This window comes from Callithrix jacchus, chromosome 10, assembly GCF_049354715.1.
Source record: "Callithrix jacchus isolate 240 chromosome 10, calJac240_pri, whole genome shotgun sequence".
In the NCBI taxonomy this organism is placed as follows: Eukaryota; Metazoa; Chordata; class Mammalia; order Primates; family Cebidae; genus Callithrix; species Callithrix jacchus.
In genome coordinates, this window is record NC_133511.1 from 73,439,422 (window position 1) to 73,457,805 (window position 18,384).

At 42.8% G+C, this 18,384-nt stretch overlaps 1 protein-coding gene and 1 long non-coding RNA gene across 36 annotated transcripts in view; one reads left to right on the plus strand and one right to left on the minus strand.

Moving 5' to 3' along the window:
• Positions 1 to 4,351, minus strand: part of LOC118145808 (uncharacterized) — a 71,339-nt gene extending 66,988 nt beyond the window's left edge. For 8 of the 10 annotated variants that reach the window (XR_013523279.1, XR_004731286.3, XR_013523284.1 and 5 more), the window contains exon 1: positions 4,268 to 4,351. This is a non-coding gene — a long non-coding RNA (uncharacterized LOC118145808). Of the gene's footprint in view, positions 1 to 3,566; positions 3,777 to 4,267 lie in introns of all 10 variants that reach the window. The other 2 variants (XR_013523286.1, XR_013523282.1) reach the window with 2 other exon arrangements.
• PPFIBP2 (PPFIB scaffold protein 2) overlaps positions 1 to 18,384 on the plus strand; it is a 141,655-nt gene that overhangs the window by 88,261 nt on the left and 35,010 nt on the right. For 14 of the 26 annotated variants that reach the window (XM_078340422.1, XM_078340424.1, XM_078340423.1 and 11 more), the window contains 2 exons: positions 5,437 to 5,568; positions 16,074 to 16,166. In XM_078340422.1, the coding sequence (XP_078196548.1) occupies positions 5,437 to 5,568; positions 16,074 to 16,166 (225 nt within the window). Of the gene's footprint in view, positions 1 to 5,436; positions 5,569 to 12,237; positions 13,178 to 16,073; positions 16,167 to 18,384 lie in introns of all 26 variants that reach the window. The other 12 variants (XM_035265687.3, XM_017977875.4, XM_017977876.4 and 9 more) reach the window with 2 other exon arrangements.

Consider the following 18,384-nt stretch of genomic DNA (forward strand, 5'->3'; position numbering starts at 1 on the left):
AGCCTGGATCAGAGCTGACTCCCATCTTGAGAATGAGAACAAGGGCTCCAAGAGTGTTTTCCTTACAGGCTAGACAGATAAAGGGAGCCAGCAAAGGCGATGGAGAAGAAAAAAGAAGAGCCAGGAAAACCTGGAGCAAGGAAGATGGGGTAGCAAGGAGTAGCTTACATTGAGTGGATGAAGGGTGAGACAGTTAAGACCTGAAAAATGCAAGCTGCATCTTAAAGTTTGTACATTGGTCTCAGAATGATTTCTGTGCCCTAGTTGGTGAAGGCAGAAGCCAGTTTCAATCAGGCAGAAATTGTATTGAGGAGTGACACACACATACACCTATGCACCCACACCTACCCACCTACTCACCCACCCATGCACACACACACACCTACTCACCCACCCATACACACACACACACCCATGCATTGGCCCAGCGAGAGGATAAGGGAGTTGATGGTGGTAGCTTGAGGGCAAGGCAAGGTCAAGTGTCTTTAGAATGTCAGAAATTTGATCATGTTTATAGCCTGAGGAATGGGAGCTGATGGTGAGGGAGAGATTAAATGCCTGTCAGAGTGGATGATTGATGGCCCTAATCTAGAGTAGCACAGAGCCTGGTGGGAACTTGCCCAAAGGCAGTACAGAAGTGAGGAAGAGTCTAGGGCCATGTGAGCAGGAGCCATTCTGAGTTACCAGCTGGAGGGAGAAACAGGACCGGAACTCAGAGACAGAGCCAAAGGCTGCTGGTTGACCAGGAAGTTGCCGTAAGGTTCATCAAGTTGTTTGGGGATGTATGAAGAGTCTGGAGACTGAGAAATAGCCAGTAACGGGAAGGTCAGTCAGGGGCAATTCAGGAGCAAATTCTGGAAGCATTGTGTCCTTTGATGTGTACTTTTTATGTGCAGCTGGAAGTTTTCTGAGCTAGAGAACACTTTTCAAAGGTGAAAGAAGCCTGTAGAGAAGATGGCAATGTGCAATTGTGGCAGATTAGCCTTGGAAAGGAACTATGGGCTTGCTATCTCTAAGATAGGAATTTAAGATACATGAATGAGAAATGATGCTGGGAAACTTTGAAATAGAACTTACATTCAATGAACAGATGCATTTTATCTTTTCAGCAAATATGAGGAGAGATTATTTGAGGAGAAGAGGGGGACGTGGTAGGGGTTTAGGCTTGAGCAGAACAGAAACGACTTGGAACAGTTTCTGAAAGGAATCAGCCGGAGACAAACACAAGTTTTACCAGGCAGTATTGGAAGATCAGCGGTAATTAGATAGCATAAATTTGTATGGAAACCAACTGGCATCATTAAGTGACTTTCACTAGGAATTTTTAAGCCATGGAGAGTGGAATCACAGATAAAAGACTGACAAATGCACGTGGGGCCTGGAGACAGGGATGAGCTCCTAGGAGGATTTTCTGCTGTAGGTATGAGTACAATTGAAATGACCAACTTCAAAATATAGAGTGGATAAAGAGACTAATATTGCTTCAAGGAAGTTGATAAACCAGGAAAATAGAGAGTTACTAAGTAACTAGTGGCCACAGAAGCAATTAGAGGTTGAGTGAGCAAGTGGGACAGAGGAAAGGTCAGACGACTGTGGCCAGAGGAGAGAATTTCAGAGATGAAGATTTTAGAAACAAAGCAAACACGTGCTGGATAAACGTGAGATCCAAGTTGTGACTGTGCTGCTGAGAAGCTGAAACAAAGTGGAAAGCAAAGCCCATTGGAGCTGAGGTCAAAGAATGTGAAGCCAGAGTGGGTACTGAATTGAAAAGTTAGTAACAAGGATGTGGAAGCTATTGAGGAGACGGAATGCATCTAAAGTAGGTAGAAAAGCTGTTGATCAAGACAGAAGCCTGAAGGAAGCGCGCTGGTTCTGAATGTTTGGGGAGAATGTGGTATTAGTGAAGAGCAGTGCCTTAGAATAAGAGGATAGACGCAGGTGGTCGGAGGGGGCCAAAAAGTGACTTGGAAAGCAGCCCTGGAATAAGGAGGGCAGAGTTCTATAATTTGGGTGGGTGGAAGCTGAGTGGTCTCCACTTGAAATGATTGGGAAGAAGGTGTAATATTGTTGAAAAAAACAAGATTCACTTTATGTTGGAAGTAGAAGGAACAATTGAGGGTGTAGGATAAGCTAACTCCTATTAAAACGCACATTTTAGAGATCACAGTTCATAATAGTGGCTAGGGCCTTGCTGGATCTGGAGATGGGGAAGTAGAGCTGGAATTGGAATAAGTTTGTTGAAGGCTGATTTTGAGTTTAGGGACCAGAACAGTAATTATAACAGGGACAAAGGGAAGATGATTGTGAAAGGTAGAAGCACATGCTAATAGATATACGCTAGAAGAGAATAAATAAATGTTCTGTTATTACCGAACTATATGAAATTAACCTCAGGTTTCTAATAAAAATGTTAGTGTGTCCAATTGTGAATATCTGTTTTGAATGTTAGTGTGACTAATTCAAATGCTGTCATGACCAATTGGAATGGCTATTGGAACCAGTGAAAATATTATCTTCATCAGCTGGAACATTGGTATGACCAGTCACAACCTGGTAGCTAAAATAGCTAGAGGGATTTTGGCAATGATGGAAGCAGAGTAGACTCTTAGCTTTCAAAAGAGATACATTATGAGACTTTTAAAAATCCCATCAAAGCAGTATTTTGAATGCTGATCAGAAGACAAAACTGCATGAGTATCTTTTTTTTTTTTTTTTAAGACAGAGTCTCACTCTGTCCCCCAGGCTGGAGTACAGTGGCAGGATCACAGCTTACTGTAGCCTCAACCTCCCAGGTTCAATCAAATCCTCCCACCTCAGCTTCTCAAATAGCTGTGACTACAGGCCCATGCCACCACAGGGGCTTTTTTTTTTTCTTTTTTGTATTTTTTGTAGAGACAGGGTTCTACTATATTGCCTAGGCTGATCTTGAACTTTTGGGGCTCAAGTGATCTACCCACCTCAGCCTCCAAATTGCTAGGATTACAGGCATGAGCCGCTGCATCCAGGCTGAGCATCATCTTAAGATGCTCAAGTACTCAACAGGGGGTTTCGTTTTATTAGTAACTGTAATGTTTCTAGGCATTGGCATCTGGTAGATTTTTAAAAACATACTTGTTGAATAAATGAATGAAGTTTCATGGAGGATTTTTTTCCCCTCAGATTTCAGTAATCTAAGGCATCACCATGTGGACCCTGGCCTGTGCACTTCCTTTTTCCCTTTGCATTTGGCAACTAGGAAGCTCACGTGTATATTATAGTCCATCTCTAGCTGTTTATAGAAGTGTATGGCATAGATTTTCTACTGACTGTAACTCTGACTTTAACTTACTTTCTTACCTGCTTTAATTTTTATGATTTATTTTTTAACTTGAAATATCTATTTTGCAAACTGCCTAAAATTATGTTGGGAACAAGGTAGGTAGGCAAAAGGATGGAGAACTAGAGAATGGGCTAATAAAGGAAGAGAGGGAGGTAGGGAAAGGAAAGAAGGAGGTGGGAGAGAGCAGGTGGTGTAGGGGATGATTACATCTTAAGATATTCATGTACTCAAGACCCAGAGAACTTACCATTTAGTGTGCCCTCACACTCAGGGAAGAACTGCTTAAGGCCCTTTGTCATGGCCTGCTTAGCCTTCGCGCTAGGCCCCGATAGGTAGTACTTGCTCAATGAAATCTTGGCGATTCGAGTGGACATTTCCTGGGCTCACTGAATATTTGTTGATTGCCTATTTTTAGCATTTTTTAAAAATGTCTCTTAAAATGCTTGGATTTCTTTCTCTGGGAAACAGTGTGATAGAACAGACTAAAATGACTTCTGCAGTCAAACAGACTTTTGTTTGAAAACTAGCTCTGCTGCTGATTGGCTTGTGCCCTTGGCCAAATGATTTACATATTCTCTCTTGGCCTGTTTCCTTATCTGTAAAATTGGGATAATGTTTACTGCCAACTCTCTGGGAGGGTTTATTAAGAAGATGTATATAAAAGCACCAGCAGTCTCTGGTGCAGAGGAGGCACTGAACAAATTTCAGTTCTCCATTGCATTGGACACACTCATCTGGCTGACTCCTTGTGGCCAAGTAGCCTGTATCTCCATCTGCAATGCTCTGCCTCTGCCTGTGAGCCAGCTGGAGCTCCAGCCAATTGGAGTCTGGAGTCTGGCTGGCCTCCTTCGCCCAGAGCTGGGGAAGCTCATTAGGCTCTAGCAGTTGTTGGGCTTCTGGATAGATACCCATCCTCTCAGACTAACAGATGAACAGTTTGTAACCTACCTTTCCCAGGTAGGCTGTTTCCCAGGCTATTGGCCTGGGAATCAAGTCAAGAATCTCTATCCCATGTGGTTTGATTGATGCTCTGAGGACAGTTCGGAATCTGTGACCTCATAGTGGTTGAGTAAGAGTGTTGAGATTTTCATTCTTGTGCAGAGCTTGGGTTGCCCAAGATGATACAGAATGTTCAGACCATGGCAGGATATTGTGTTTTCCTCTGTTCATTTGGCCCATTGCTCTCATGGTTGCCTGGTCTGTTCTCCTTGCCACAACCCGTGTAGCCAATGTCTACCATGTGCCAGGATTTTGGACCTCATAGGACATTGCCCTTTCCCAATGGGAAAAATATGTTGCTCCTGATTTTTGAGGTCCTTTATAATTCATATTAGTTCTAAGTGCATGTCTTGCCTATCACCTTTATTTGTTACCTTGTTTATGATTATTAAGTATTTTTGTTAGTGACGGGTTTGTTGTCAAAGACCTGGGTTATCTGCTTATAGTCTGCTACTGTCCCAGTGATGGCAGGACTAATAACCTCCCTGATCTGTCCTCACAATCGGGAAAGAACAGTTTTCTTATTTACATTCCAGAGTGGCCAGATTGTACTTTTGGAAAGATCCATGTCACATAAGATACCTACATAATCATTCAATACTCTTCGAACATGTACTTTGTGTTCTAGCTCCTGCTTAGGTTCATTACAGTGAAGTCTTGTATTGAAACGTGTTGAAGACTGGGCAGAGCATTGGTTGAGCCCAGGAGGTGATCTAGAAATTTTGGCTTTGAAAAAAAATACATTGTTAATGTAAGTGTTTTTGTTCATTTTGATAGAGAGGACCTGCTGCTTTGTCTTTTTAAAAAAATTGAGAAATTTGGTTCTTTGAAAGTACTCATTCGTTTTTCTCCACATGGAAATAATGAATAATGGTTTCTATAGGCAAACATATTAGTTGAGAAATGTAGCTCACCTTGTCTAAGCACAGTGGGTGGTATCGGGGATGTGCTATCCCTGAGTAGCCCAGCGTCAGCCCCGGCCCATCCATAATAGGCCTGTGACTCATATGTAGCAGTCTACATGTAACTCAGGTATTGCCTTATATGCTATAGATGAAGCCAGAGCAGTTCTTATTGGCATGGTGGTTTCTGATTTCGAGATCTGTTTTTGCTTGCAGGAGCTGATAAGCCGCACATCTCTTGAGACCCAAAAGCTTGATCTGATGACTGAAGTGTCTGAGCTGAAGCTCAAGCTGGTTGGCATGGAGAAGGAGCAGAGAGAGCAGGAGGAGAAGCAGAGGAAAGCAGAGGTGAGGATGATCTTGGACTGTCCCAAGCTCAGACCTAGTCATAATGTGAATTTAGACTATCTGGTCAACTCCCAGCCTGGAAGCTATTGGGTGCCAGAAATATCTACATACCAGAGATGCAGTGATCAGTTAATACCAAGTTATCAGGTTTTGCTGTGGCTGCAAATTTCAGCAATATCCAAACCACCCAATTTGGGCTTTAAGGCTTTATCCTCCCTCAAACTGCTGACAAGGATGGAAAGAGAAGCAATAGTCGGGGAAGAATAACACGAAATGTGGAGGGACTGAAGATGTCTTCTGAGAGAACCAAGGTAATGACAGCGTATGGGAGTGAAGTCAGCCTCCCAGTAGGCCATTGTCACTACATGTCCAAGGGGTCTGGAAACATTTCTTGACATGCATTTCGCTGACCCCAAGGGAACCCTCAGGTTATATGTTTCTTTTCTCCTGATGGGTCTCATGGAGCAGCCCATGAGCAGGCCTTCTCTTAGAGAATATTTTCCTATTTTTGTTTTTCAGTCTTTATATGCCATTGACTAGAGCATGCCAGACTCTTTCCAGACTCTTTTTATAATAAATATTTACAGAATTTTAGGCTCAGAGCTCCTTTGAGAGCAGGCAGCCTGTTTTAACCTTAGATAACCATCTTCATGTGCCTCTACCTTTAGGTTCTTATATTCACACCTAGCAATGAGCGATATGAAAGAAGATAGGTTTTAGGTTTAAAAACACCTTGCTCATTTACTGACCTAACTGCTTAATAGTTCTATGAACTTCAAGTTGGTTACTTAATCTCTCTGAATTTCAATTTCTTTATCTGTAAAGTGGATAACTGTGTGGTAAAGTCCAAATAAAACCATGGAAGTTAAGTACCTGTCATAGTATTTGGCATTTTGTCACTACCTGCTATGTCTTCATTTCCTTCCTTCAATTAGGCTAAAGACAGATACTGTTTCCTTCTGATAAGTGCCAGCATTAGTGCATACTGATACCTGCCATGTTTGCTGAGTAAACACACTGGTGATTGGAATATTTCTAATGTGTGAGCATATTCCTTGCATTGCTTTTGAGAACATGTTCATTAATTAGAAGTACAGATGCCAAAAGAAGATATCACCAAAAAGCTGAGAATAGTAGCTTGTATTGATTGAGAGTGCAGGCTAATGAATCAAACCTCCTGCCTTTGAACTGAGCTCAGTGGCTTTCTGATCTTGGGCAGGTTATTGAACCTCCCAAACCTCTGTTTCTTTTTCTGTAAGATAAAGGTAGTAATACTTCCTATTTCTTTGGTTATTTGGAGGGGTGAATGAGATAATGTATGTGGAACCCTTAGGTGGTGCTGGGCACATACATAGTAATTAGCTTTAATTGATAGTGTTGTTAAGCATGTTGGAAATGAAAATGTAGACACAGATACATTATTTACATACTGCAAAGTTTATGCAGCCTGAAAGCTAATCTGTGTGAATTCTTAGTTGAATTAACTGTTCAGGGAGAAGTAATTGAATTTTCTTCTGGTTTAAAGTGGTTTACTAACATTTCAACATGCACAATTGTATGTGAACACACATTAGGACTTTGGGGGCAGAATTCCAACTCTGTGAGAAGGCTTAAAGTGGCAGATACTCAACTCAGAATCACTTAAGAAAAAACGGGAAGTGAGAGCTATGTCACATCAATTGAAAAATCCACAGTTTAAAAAAATACAGTATGACTAGATCCAGGTAATCTCACAGTGTCACTAGAAATTAGTCTCAGTTGTATCACTTGGTCCTGTTTTAGCCTTATTCTCAGGAAGGCTCTCCCCAAGTGGTGACAGAGATGGCCATCAGTAGCTCCAGAATGATATCCTGACAGTCAGGCAACTTCTGCAGTCAAAGAGGTACTTTCTCAAACGTTCCAGCAAAAGCCCCAGGGCTGCATCTCACTGGGCCACTTCGGGTCATATACCTGGTTCTACACCAGTCACCACAGGGATCCATGCATGGGAGGTGGTGGGTATGAGTTTGAAAGTCAGTCCATCTGTGGAAGTATGCAGGGTTAGCACCAAGCTGGGATAATGGAGTCCCTTTACAGGGACATCAGAAAGGAAGGAGTGCTCCCACTTCTGGGACAAGACGCACTAACACAGTCATTTTACTGTTTGCTTTTTTTCTTTCTTTTCTGAAAGATTATTTTTAAATCTGAATTTTTTGTTGTTGTTTTCCATCAATCTGTTCAGGAATAAGGCAACGTAGACCCTGAGCGTCTGGCCTCAATCCTACCAGATAACAGCCCTTCCCAGTTGCTAGTACAAATATTAGGTTTCCACGTGGAGGAATTCTGTAGGCTGTTCAAACCTGTGATAATCAGTGAGCAGCCATATGACCTGAAACCAATTCCTCATTCTTGTGATTGCACATAATCTCTGCTGGTGTGCACAGAACTTCTACCTCTGTTTGTGAGTGTCTGGAGCATGGATCACCAGGGGTTTAAAACCACAGAGTGCTAAAGCTGCACTATCATCATGTGCATGGAGAAGTTTATTTTGCGTGAAACATTTTGCTAGCTAAGGTCACCGGAGGTTGTAATTGCATGAATAAAGGGAACGCTGCTTCCCATATTATACCGCTGCTGTTTTTTCCAGTGAACGTACTTAGCCTGAGGGCTGATTGCTTGTGATTTGGAACAGGCAGGATTCTTTTTTTTTTTTTCCCTTAGGTATGAGGTAGGCAGATCTGAAATAAACTTCATCAGGTTAGCTTAGGCTTTATCCTCAAAGTCTGTTTTACGTTTTAATGAAAAGAAGAGCATGCTGGTGGCAAGAGCATTGCAGGCTGCTCTTTCTGCTCTGGTTCTGATCATAGCCTAAGCCAGCATCCTGCTGCTTGTCCTAAGTTGTGGAAATGATTACTGACAGTCATTCTGTAAGACCTGAGGACTTGGAGGCACAGGTTCCTTGATAGCCACACTTGCTCAGGAGTAAGTGATGGCCCAAATGAGATGTGGATGAATACTGGGTTTCCTGTTTACCTTTTCTCGTCAGCCTTTTGCAGTGGTTTGGGGTAATATGAGGGTACTGAAGATTGGATGAATTAGATGTACTCCTGAAAAGCAGGACTATGAAAGAGTGATTGACATGGAAAATAAATACTAAAATCAAAGGATGGAGCATGAACGAAAGAGATCCAGAGGTAAAGGAAAACCTCTGTGTGGACGCGGACCAAAGCATTGCAAAAGCATGTTGCTCAGATGGGTCTTCCCCAAGAAAGGAATCTGGCTTCCCCATGCTGTGGGGGTGCCAGCAACCTGCAGCTGGACCCCACTGTGGCAACTAGAGGATTCTGTGCAGAGCACCCTGTTGGGGGAACAGTGCCCCCAGTGTGCTAGGAAGGGGAGTCAGCCCAACTGATCAGGGGTACACATGAGCAAGAAGAGAACAGGAAAGAATCTTTAGGATTTCCCGCAGAAAATGAAAACATCTTACAGCACAAGTGATGATGCCATCATTCCTTCTTTCTTGTGGTTAGGACCTTGGGAGAAAGGGATTCTGATTTCTGAACTGAGGCAACAGAATGATGGACTTGGAATACAGAGCGAGATCTGGGAAGATTGTGTTTGCTCAGAAATGAGCTGGCCTAAGGAGGAGAGTTTTATTATTCTTGTTTTTATTTTATTTACTCACTTGTATCAGTTTAGGAAATATACTCCCACAATTCAAAAGTCAAAGTTCAAAAGGGCATATATCAAAAGACCTTTTTCAACACCTGTCCTCCAGTCGGTAGTCAGGAACCATTGCCATCAGTCTGTACCCTTCCAGAGTCATCTTATGCGTGGACAGGTACATTCATGTGCATATACACAGACACACACACACACACACACACACTTTTCCTCATTTTTATGCAAATGTACACTATTGTAGACCTTTCTTTTTAAATTTAGCAGTCTTAGAGTTCTTTTCACACCAAGTATGTTTTTTAAAAACTTCCTCATTCATATCTGTATCTGCATCTTGTTCTACCATCCAACTATACCCTAATTTATTTAACTAGTCCTCTCTCAGTGGATGTTTAGGTGGTTTCCAAGTTTCTGCTACTACAAATAATGCTTTAGTGAATAACCTTCTATACATGTAAATATATTGATGTAGAATTTATGGGTTAAGGGGTACAGGAACTTGAAATTTTGACAGATATTTCCAAATTCCCCTCTCTAGAGCATAGAGGTTATATTCCCATGAGCAATGTAATGTGTAAGAGTGCCAGGACAGTATTAAACTGAGCCTGAAAAAAGAAGAAAGAACTAAGTAACATTGTGCACAAGATTAGCAGGTAAGATGGGATTGGAAACAACTGTGATTATGGGAGATGTCCAGTAGTTTCACATAGAAAAGAATCATAAAGAAGAGCTTTAATGGTGGGCAAAGTATGATTTAAAAACAAGGTGAACTGAGGTTACAACACAAGACAGCAATTGTAACCTCATAAATGACACCTAGATGTTATGCTGTGGGACCCAGAATGGAACAGAGCTACAAAAGGGTCTGCTTTATGGGAGGGAAACAGACCTGTTAAGAGACGAGATGGGCCAGCCCTGGAGATAAAGAATTGTGAAGCTAGGCCAGGTGTGGTGGTTCACACCTGTAGTCCCAGTACTTTGGGAGGCCGAGGCATGGGGATCACTTGAGGTCAGGAGTTTGAGACCATCCTGGCCAACATAATGAAACCAGGTCTCTACTAAAACATACAAAAATCAGCCAGATGTGGTGGTGTGTGCCTGTACAAGTCCCAGCTATTTGGAAGGCTGAGACATGAGAATCACTTGAATCCGGAAAGTGGAGGTTGCAGTGAGTTGAGATCATGCCACTACACTCCAGCCTGGGCAACACAGCAAGACTCTGTCTCCAAAAAAAATTATGAAGCTAAGTTGAAATGCCAAGCCTGAGAACAGACACATACCAGAAAACAATGACAACATATGGCTACGGAGAAATAAGGCAGAGTAGCCCACAAGTTTTGGTTACTGAGTAGATGGAGGAAAATCGATGTGTTCCTGATGCAGGTCTCCAAACTGACTGGTGCAGACAAGGGACAGTGATGGAGGGAGGGAGCAGCAACTATTTGATTAGCTCCTAAACATCTCCCAGCTGAATTCCGAAGCATTTGAATATTTACTTCTTTGTTTTTCTCACTTGTTTACACTTTACTCAGAGGGTAGAAGACAAAACTAGGAAAACTGCCATTCTAGCTCCAATACTGAAGCAATGGGAGAAACTGGTTTATGAAGTAAAATTGATAGGTACCTTGAGAGAAAGTGCTCATTGTTATTTGAAAGTTCACAGGAGTGAGCATGGAAAAACCTAGGCATAAACAGACATGCACTGTATGCTTGGGTAAATCATAACTCTGACAGTTTAAAAATAAAATGGGGAACTCTCAAACAGAAGACCCAAGAATATTGAACAACTTAAATATAATTCTGACTGTGCAATCTCACAGATATTACCAACAAAAAGGAAGCTCTCAGAGGTGTCCTGAAAGGAAGCAGTGATCAGAGGGGCTTGTACAAAAGGCAGAAAGGACATATGCTAAAGACAAGTAAAAGTACACTTGCATGACCACTGTCAGGAAGGGGACATCCCAAACTAAAGGACAATGCTGAGGACAACACAAAGCCACACACGTACACAGCACACACACACACACACACACACAAGTTATGTTCTTAATAAGAAAATCAAAGAAAAAATGGACTTGATTCCACTGTTGCCTCTGACAGGTACAAAAAATTAAGGACAGGAGTCCTCCAAAGTGCTCACTGTAAGTGAATTTTAAGGAATCAAAAAAATCAAATGAGTTGCTAGAAAACTGGAAATTAACCATTTTCTTCTTGATTTTCAAAATGGCAAAAGTTTGATAGGTTCAATAAATTTTAGTCTATTGAGTTTGGGGCCAACTCTGTGATGGTTTGCCAGAAACTAGGAGGCAAAGTAGGGATCCGTGTCCTCACGGAGTGAGTGCACATCAGATTGGCCTTATTGGTTTGGCCAGGAATGTGTCTTGTGGTAGACCAGGTAAATCCACACGTCAGTGAAATGTTGCCAGAACATTGCTTGGGATAATCTTATAGACAAGATGGAGGAATATAAGATGAATATGCTGAAATAGGCATATTGGTGCCAGAGTTTAGGGTTTCAGTACATACTGTCATGGATGAATGTGATGTGTGCCATGTCTCCTGTGCACAGGTGCTGACACATTGGGTGTTTGGGGAGGGGGACTCGGTGTGTGTAGCATGTTGGAGAGGTATATGTGGAGAGGGGATGTGTCCATGCGTGTGCCCCTGGTGTGCACCCATCTCTGCTATTGCTTCTGCTTGGATGAAAGGTTTCTTCTAGACCCTTATCTAGAAGATAATGCTGCGGCATTACCACAACAGTATGGCACAAAGGAGCTGTTGGGGATTTGTCCGAACTGCAAGAGAGGCCCCTGGTTGGGACAGGCCTGAAGAAAAATACCATGTCTTTTGGTTCTGGTGAGGAAGTGGAGGGCCGTCGACAGTGACCACTGGGTGCCACCTGCTTCCCGCCCCATGCACACTTCCTCTGTGCCGTTCTCTTAAGGAGTTGTGCATCTGAGAGCTGTCTCACCTGGAGTGCTTGTCTCTTCTTTCTTTTCCTTCCTACAGTCGGTTCTGAATGTGATCAGTGAGCTGCAGGAGCAGATGTGTAGGCTGCAGCTGGACATCCACAGGCAGATCCAGGAGCGCCTGTTACACAGTAGGGACCACCCTGAGGAGGTGGCGGCCAGCGACGCTGTGGCGGAACCCCAGCCCTGCAGCCAGGACTGTGCTTTTCGGGAGGGGTCACCTGTAGGAACCACACTTAAGTATATCAGAGCATGCGTGTGTGGGACATTTCACTGGTGGAGGGGCTGGGGTTTCTCCTAACCAGAACAGAGTGCAGTGGCTTGGCATGGATCTGTTGTTACCTCTGGGCAGAGCTTGGACTGACTCACTTCTCCTGGGATGTGAGGTGAGCTCAGTGACCCTCACTGAGCAGGGTCTGAGTAGGTGAGGCCAACCCTCAAACAGGTGACATTCATCTCCCTTAGGGTTGTAAATGAGGTACACCAGGGGCCCTGAGTGATGGGGCATTTGTGCAACAGGGAGCCTCATAAATCCCCTTCCCATGTATATGACTCAGATACTGACTCTTCCTTCAAGGCTGGGAGATTAAACAAAGTTTTGTTTCACATGATCCTTTTTTTTTTTTTTTTAAGGAGAAAAGTATCATGAAAAAGAATCCTTTCAAGTTTATGTTCAAGGAGGTTTACCCCCAGTGAAAAAACAAAATACAAGTTTCCATGTGCTGTGAATAATTAAGTCATCATCTGAATTTCCATGAAAAACCTCCCCCCACATAATCCCATCGTGTGATTTTATAGCCACTGGGCCATGCAGGGGATACCTGACTTGGATTCTGGACTTGGCTTTCCACACGGGGGTGATCTGGTCCTCTGTGACTTTGTTGATGGCAGGTGATGGCAGCTTCAGCAGAGACAAGCCTATACCTCCAAGGAGGCCTACTGTTGAAGAGGACTTGGAAGCCCCTCAAGAAAAGACCGAGGTTACAGCAGCCATGATTACTACAGAGGATACCCTGGCTCTGTAGGAAGTTACTATGGTCCATACTCAATTAGGGAACTTGTTGAAAATCTAGACATAGGCATTGGGGGAGGAATTCTGTGGGAAAGATTTCCTGCTGCATTAAAGGACAGGGGGGAAATATGAAAGTCAAGACGTAAATGTAGATTTGGATAGAGAAGCCTTGAGGAGGTGTTGGAGCATGACCCATGTTGAGTAGGTTTCTTCAGCAAGACTTCTAAAGGAAGGTAAAATTGTGTACTAGTGTTAATAGTCAATGATGGACAACATACATGGAAGGAAGAGGATGTCCAGAGGTCACAGAGCCTGGAGAGGATGATCTCTGTGTACCCATAGTAGCAGCCCCTCAGGCAGTAGGAACCTGCACACTTCTAATTCTGCTATCAGCTTGCATGACATCCTCTCCAACAAACTGAGTAGCCTGGCTGGGATACAAAACTGAGCAAAAGAACCCCCACCTTGTGGGCATTGAAACCTCTCAGGCAGGGCCAATAATGTTCTCAGAGAATGGGTCTGCTGCAAGTCAAAGCAGTAACTGAGGCCTTGATGTCCCTTGATGCAGACATCAAGAAAATGGATGCAATTTTCTTTTTCTTTTCCTTAGCCGGGATTACAGGCACCCATCACTACACTTGGCTAATTTTTTGTATTTGTATTAGAGATGGGTTTCACCATATTGGCCAGGCTGGCCTCAAATTCCTGATCTCAAGTGATCCACCCACCTGGGCCTCCCAAAGTGCTGGGATTACAGGTGTTAGCCATTGCACCCGGCCAGAAGTTTTTTTTTGTTTGTTGGTTTGTTTTTAACGGGCCCCAGCAAATGCTCACCTCAGCTATAAGGCAGTCTTAATAAATGACCTTACAAAATTCAAGAAGCAATGTCACTTCATGGTGGATTATCTCAGAAGGCCAAGACCTGCAGGCCAGTTAAATAATGACTTGAGTTTCATGTGTGCATTCATTGACAAATAGTAAACACCTACTATGTGCCAGGCACTGTGGGATAATCAGAGGTTAGCAAATGCCTCCTGGAGTTTGCAGTTTAGGAGGAGAGCTAGCCATTAGCCATCATACAAATAAACATTGAATTGCGAATTACATAGGAGGTACACAGGGTACAACAAGAGAATATAGCAGAGGGGCCCTAATATAAACTTAGTGTGGAGGTCGGGATAGCTTAACTCAGGGAGGCCTGATGGATGGGCAGGAGTTAACCTGGCAGAAAAGTCCAGACAGAGGGAATGTTGTCTGCAAAGACCTAAGTTGGAGAGAGGAACTGATAAAATTATCCATGTGGCTAGAGCATAACTAGGGAGAAAGAGTGATCCAAGATGCAGGAAGGGAGCTGAATCAGGTCATGGGTTGAAGTTTATGATCTTTGAGAAGCATGGAGTGCCATGATCTGATGCATGGTTTGTTCATATCATTCCCCCAGATGCTGCGGGGTTGATTGCTTTGAGAGAAACAAGACAACAGAGGAGTAACCAATGAATTGACTGTCTAGGTTATAAATGCTAATTGCTAGACCAGAGTGGTGGTGGCTGAGTGGGAAAGAAATGAGACATTCAAGTTGTTTTTCTGGGAGTAGAATTAATAAAACTTGGGAATGAATTGCATACATAGGGGAGGAGGGGGAAGGAGATGCTGAGGATAGATCCTATGTTTCTGGATAGGCCGTTAGGTAGACACATATGACATTTAGTGAGGAGATTGACTAGGAGGGGAGTTGAGGGTTCCACTTGGCACATGCCAGTCAGGAGGTAGCTGTGCAGCATCCATGTGATGGTAAGTAGGATGTTTGTTGGGTGAGACTGTAGTTCAGAAAGCCTATGGAAATAATTATCTTTATGCCAACTCTTCTGATGGGAGCTAGTTAGCAGGACCAATTTCTGTTAAGGAAATCTTGGTTCAAGATAACAGTGCTTAGTGGTGTCATCTTTATCGAAGGGGTAGTTTCACAAGGGTCCTAGAGTCAGAATATATGGGCTTAAACTCCCGTTCCACCACTTACTAGCTACATGAGTAAGGGAAAATTGTTTGTGTCACTTCCCCACTCAGCAACCTTCAGTGACTCTCTACTGTCCAAAAAAATGGCATTGGAACTCATCATACATATTCTCATCCTCAAGCCTTTATGTTAAGGTCCCACCTTCCCAGCCTCATCTTCCACTGTGGGCCTACACCCATCCTCAGCTCCAGCCCCATAAGTTACCTCCCTTTCAGCCTCCTCTCTTTACCCCCTCCCCAGATGCCTTCTCCCTCCCTTCTTTCTTCAAACCCACCTCTTCCTCTGAACTGGAACACACATTATGGCATCTGTATTTGGCACTTAACATTTGTTAAATGAAACCTTAGGGTTTCATTTTTCCTCTATGAGGCCTTCCAGGATCACAGACCCCCTCTTCTGGCTTCCTTCACTCCCAGCACAAAGAGATGGTCCCAATTAGCCTGCTTCGTACTACTTTGCATTGCAGGGAAGAAGCTTCCTCATTTCAGCATCTCTGTTCTTCCCACTCTGAAGCGTCACCGGCCTGGTTCCCTATACTCACGTGTGTGATGCTGGCATACCCTGCAGAGGACACAGCTGTCACTGAAAAGAGGCAGGCAGAACAGGTTCTAAAACTAAATGGAAAGGTTTCACTTTCTTATGTCTGGAACTCCCTGTTCCAGGACATGGCTTTTGTTTTTTAAAGGCCATACGGCTTTCCTAAAACAATGGCCATGTTTAAAGATGAAAGCTGCTAAGTGGAGCTTGATTTGGTTGCTGCATCCTCCATGCATGAGCTTAATCAGGTTGGTAAATCGAGAGCACAACCTTTTAACCATCAGAACTTCGTCTTTCTCCCTCATCCCTCTAGGAGTTACTACAAGAGCTCAGGCACCTCAAAATCAAAGTGGAAGAGTTAGAAAATGAACGGAATCAGTACGAATGGAAGCTAAAGGCCACTAAGGTAAACAGCACTCCTGATGCCTATGGAGAGAATATGAGGCCCTTGTGGGGAGGGTCTGTGTTCCTTGGGGGTTTCCAGTACCTTGAGTTTGAAAATGCAAATCAACCCTCCAGTGTGGACATGCAAGAGTGCCCAGATTGTGCAGCAGACTGACTTGATCAAGGAAAGCTCCTCATGGAGAAAGCCTGTGAGGTTATGAACTGCTCAAGTGTGGTAACCCAGTCTGCTTCCTCTCCCTGCACCGCATAGCACCTGGCTGAAACTGGGCCAAGAAGGGGCTAAGAGCGGGAGGGAGCAAGTTAGCGGCAGGCAGTGAGTCGTGAGTCCTAAAGCAGATGTTGGATGTATCATTTTAAATTCAGTAGTCCCTTCTAGAATCAGGTTTTCAAAAAATTAACATGCTTTATTTTTGACACAAAATATATTCCTAAAAATGACTAAACTTTGAATTATTTCTTCAGTCAAATCATGTTTCTCTTAAACTAGGGAGCTTGCAATGTAAAGGACACCAAGAATAAATTCTATTATGAAATAAATTTCTTCCCTCCCTCCTTTGTTTCTTCCTTTTTTTCCTATACTAGTTAAAGTACAGAGATCAAAACTAGTGGGTTATATTCAGCCCATGAATTTTTTTGGCCTGCACAAAAAAAGTTGGATTTTTAAATGTCGAATTGTCTTTTAAACTTCAGGAAGTTTACATTAGGCTACGGTTAGGTTTCCTTTGAGGGTAAGGGGAGGTGGGAGGCTCATATCTACCTTCCCCTTCTGTGTCTGCAGTGCCACCAAAGGGCATTACTGGATCGTTTTTACTCAAGTTTTTTTAACTTCTAGTTTGTATTTTTATTTTTTCTGCAAGTTAATTGCTAATGATTATAAAAACAATAACACTCATTATAGAAAATTTTCAAACCATAAAAAAATTAAAGGAATAAAAAGCACCATACCATCCAGGCACTACCATTGCTAATATTTCCTTCCAGATATTGTTCTCTTTTGTTTTAGATCTGTGTTAGGCTATTCTCGCATCGCTATGAGTAAATAGCTTAGAGTAGGTAATTTATGAAGAAGAGGTTTAATTGGCTCAGGATTCTGCAGGTTTTACAGGAAGCATGCTGTCATCTGCTTAGCTTCTAGAGAAGCCTCAGGGAGTTTTCAATCATGGCAGAAAGCAAAGCGGGAGCAAGTGAGAGAGAGGAGAGGCGGTGCCACAGACTTTTAAAGAAGCAGATCTCGTGAGAACTCACAATTGTGAGGACAGCACCAAGAGGGTGGTGCCACCATTCATGAGAAATCTATCCCATGAGCCATTCACCTCCTACCAGGGCCCACCTCCAATATTAGGGATTACAATTCAACATGAGATTTGGGGGGAACAGATATTTAAGCATTAGGGTCTCTCTATCTCAGCGTCTGTCTCTCTTAATTGTTAATGTTGATAATTTGTATGCAATTTTATATCATGCTTTTATCATTTAAAATTTTATGACTTCCCATGTTATCAAAAGCACCAAATATGATGTTAATATTTATGTAATAATCTAGTGTATAATTGTAAAATAATTTAATCATTTTACAGATAATGAAACAGATGCACAGAGAGATTAACTAATTTTCCAAAGATTTCACAGCTATTTGGTACCAAGTCTGGGCGATGAGACCCATCTGTGTCCTGCTGTGTGTATCTGAATGTAGTTTTTCATGTGTATGCTTCACAGGCACCAGCTCTAGGGGTATTGGTTTGGTCCAGTAGCTCAGGACCTTCTATCACAGCACTCCACTCAAACAAGCGCTGTCTTGGTGAAATCTTTGAAGTTGTATATACTGTGATAGAACCAAATAACACTTTTCTTTTTAAATTACCCAAGCTCTTTGCCTTGGCATGTAGACCTTTGAGATTGTAGACCTTTGAGATGCTAAGGTAGTTATTTAATAACTACCAAGTGTGGAACACTTCCTATGTGCCAGAATGTACCAAGCTATTTGCACACATTTTATCATTTAATTCATAAAATCACCCAGTGAGGTAGATGTTTTTTAGTTCTCACTTTACTGGGAAGGAAACTTGGCTCAGAGTGGCCGAGCTGAGGTTCACATCTGGGTCTTTGTCGTTCTTGTTATACTGCTACCTACATTATCCTGATTCCTTGCAGAGAAAACCAGCACTGCTTTTGGAAGTTCTTCACTTTTCTTCTTAAGGCTTCTCAGTCTCTGAAGGGGA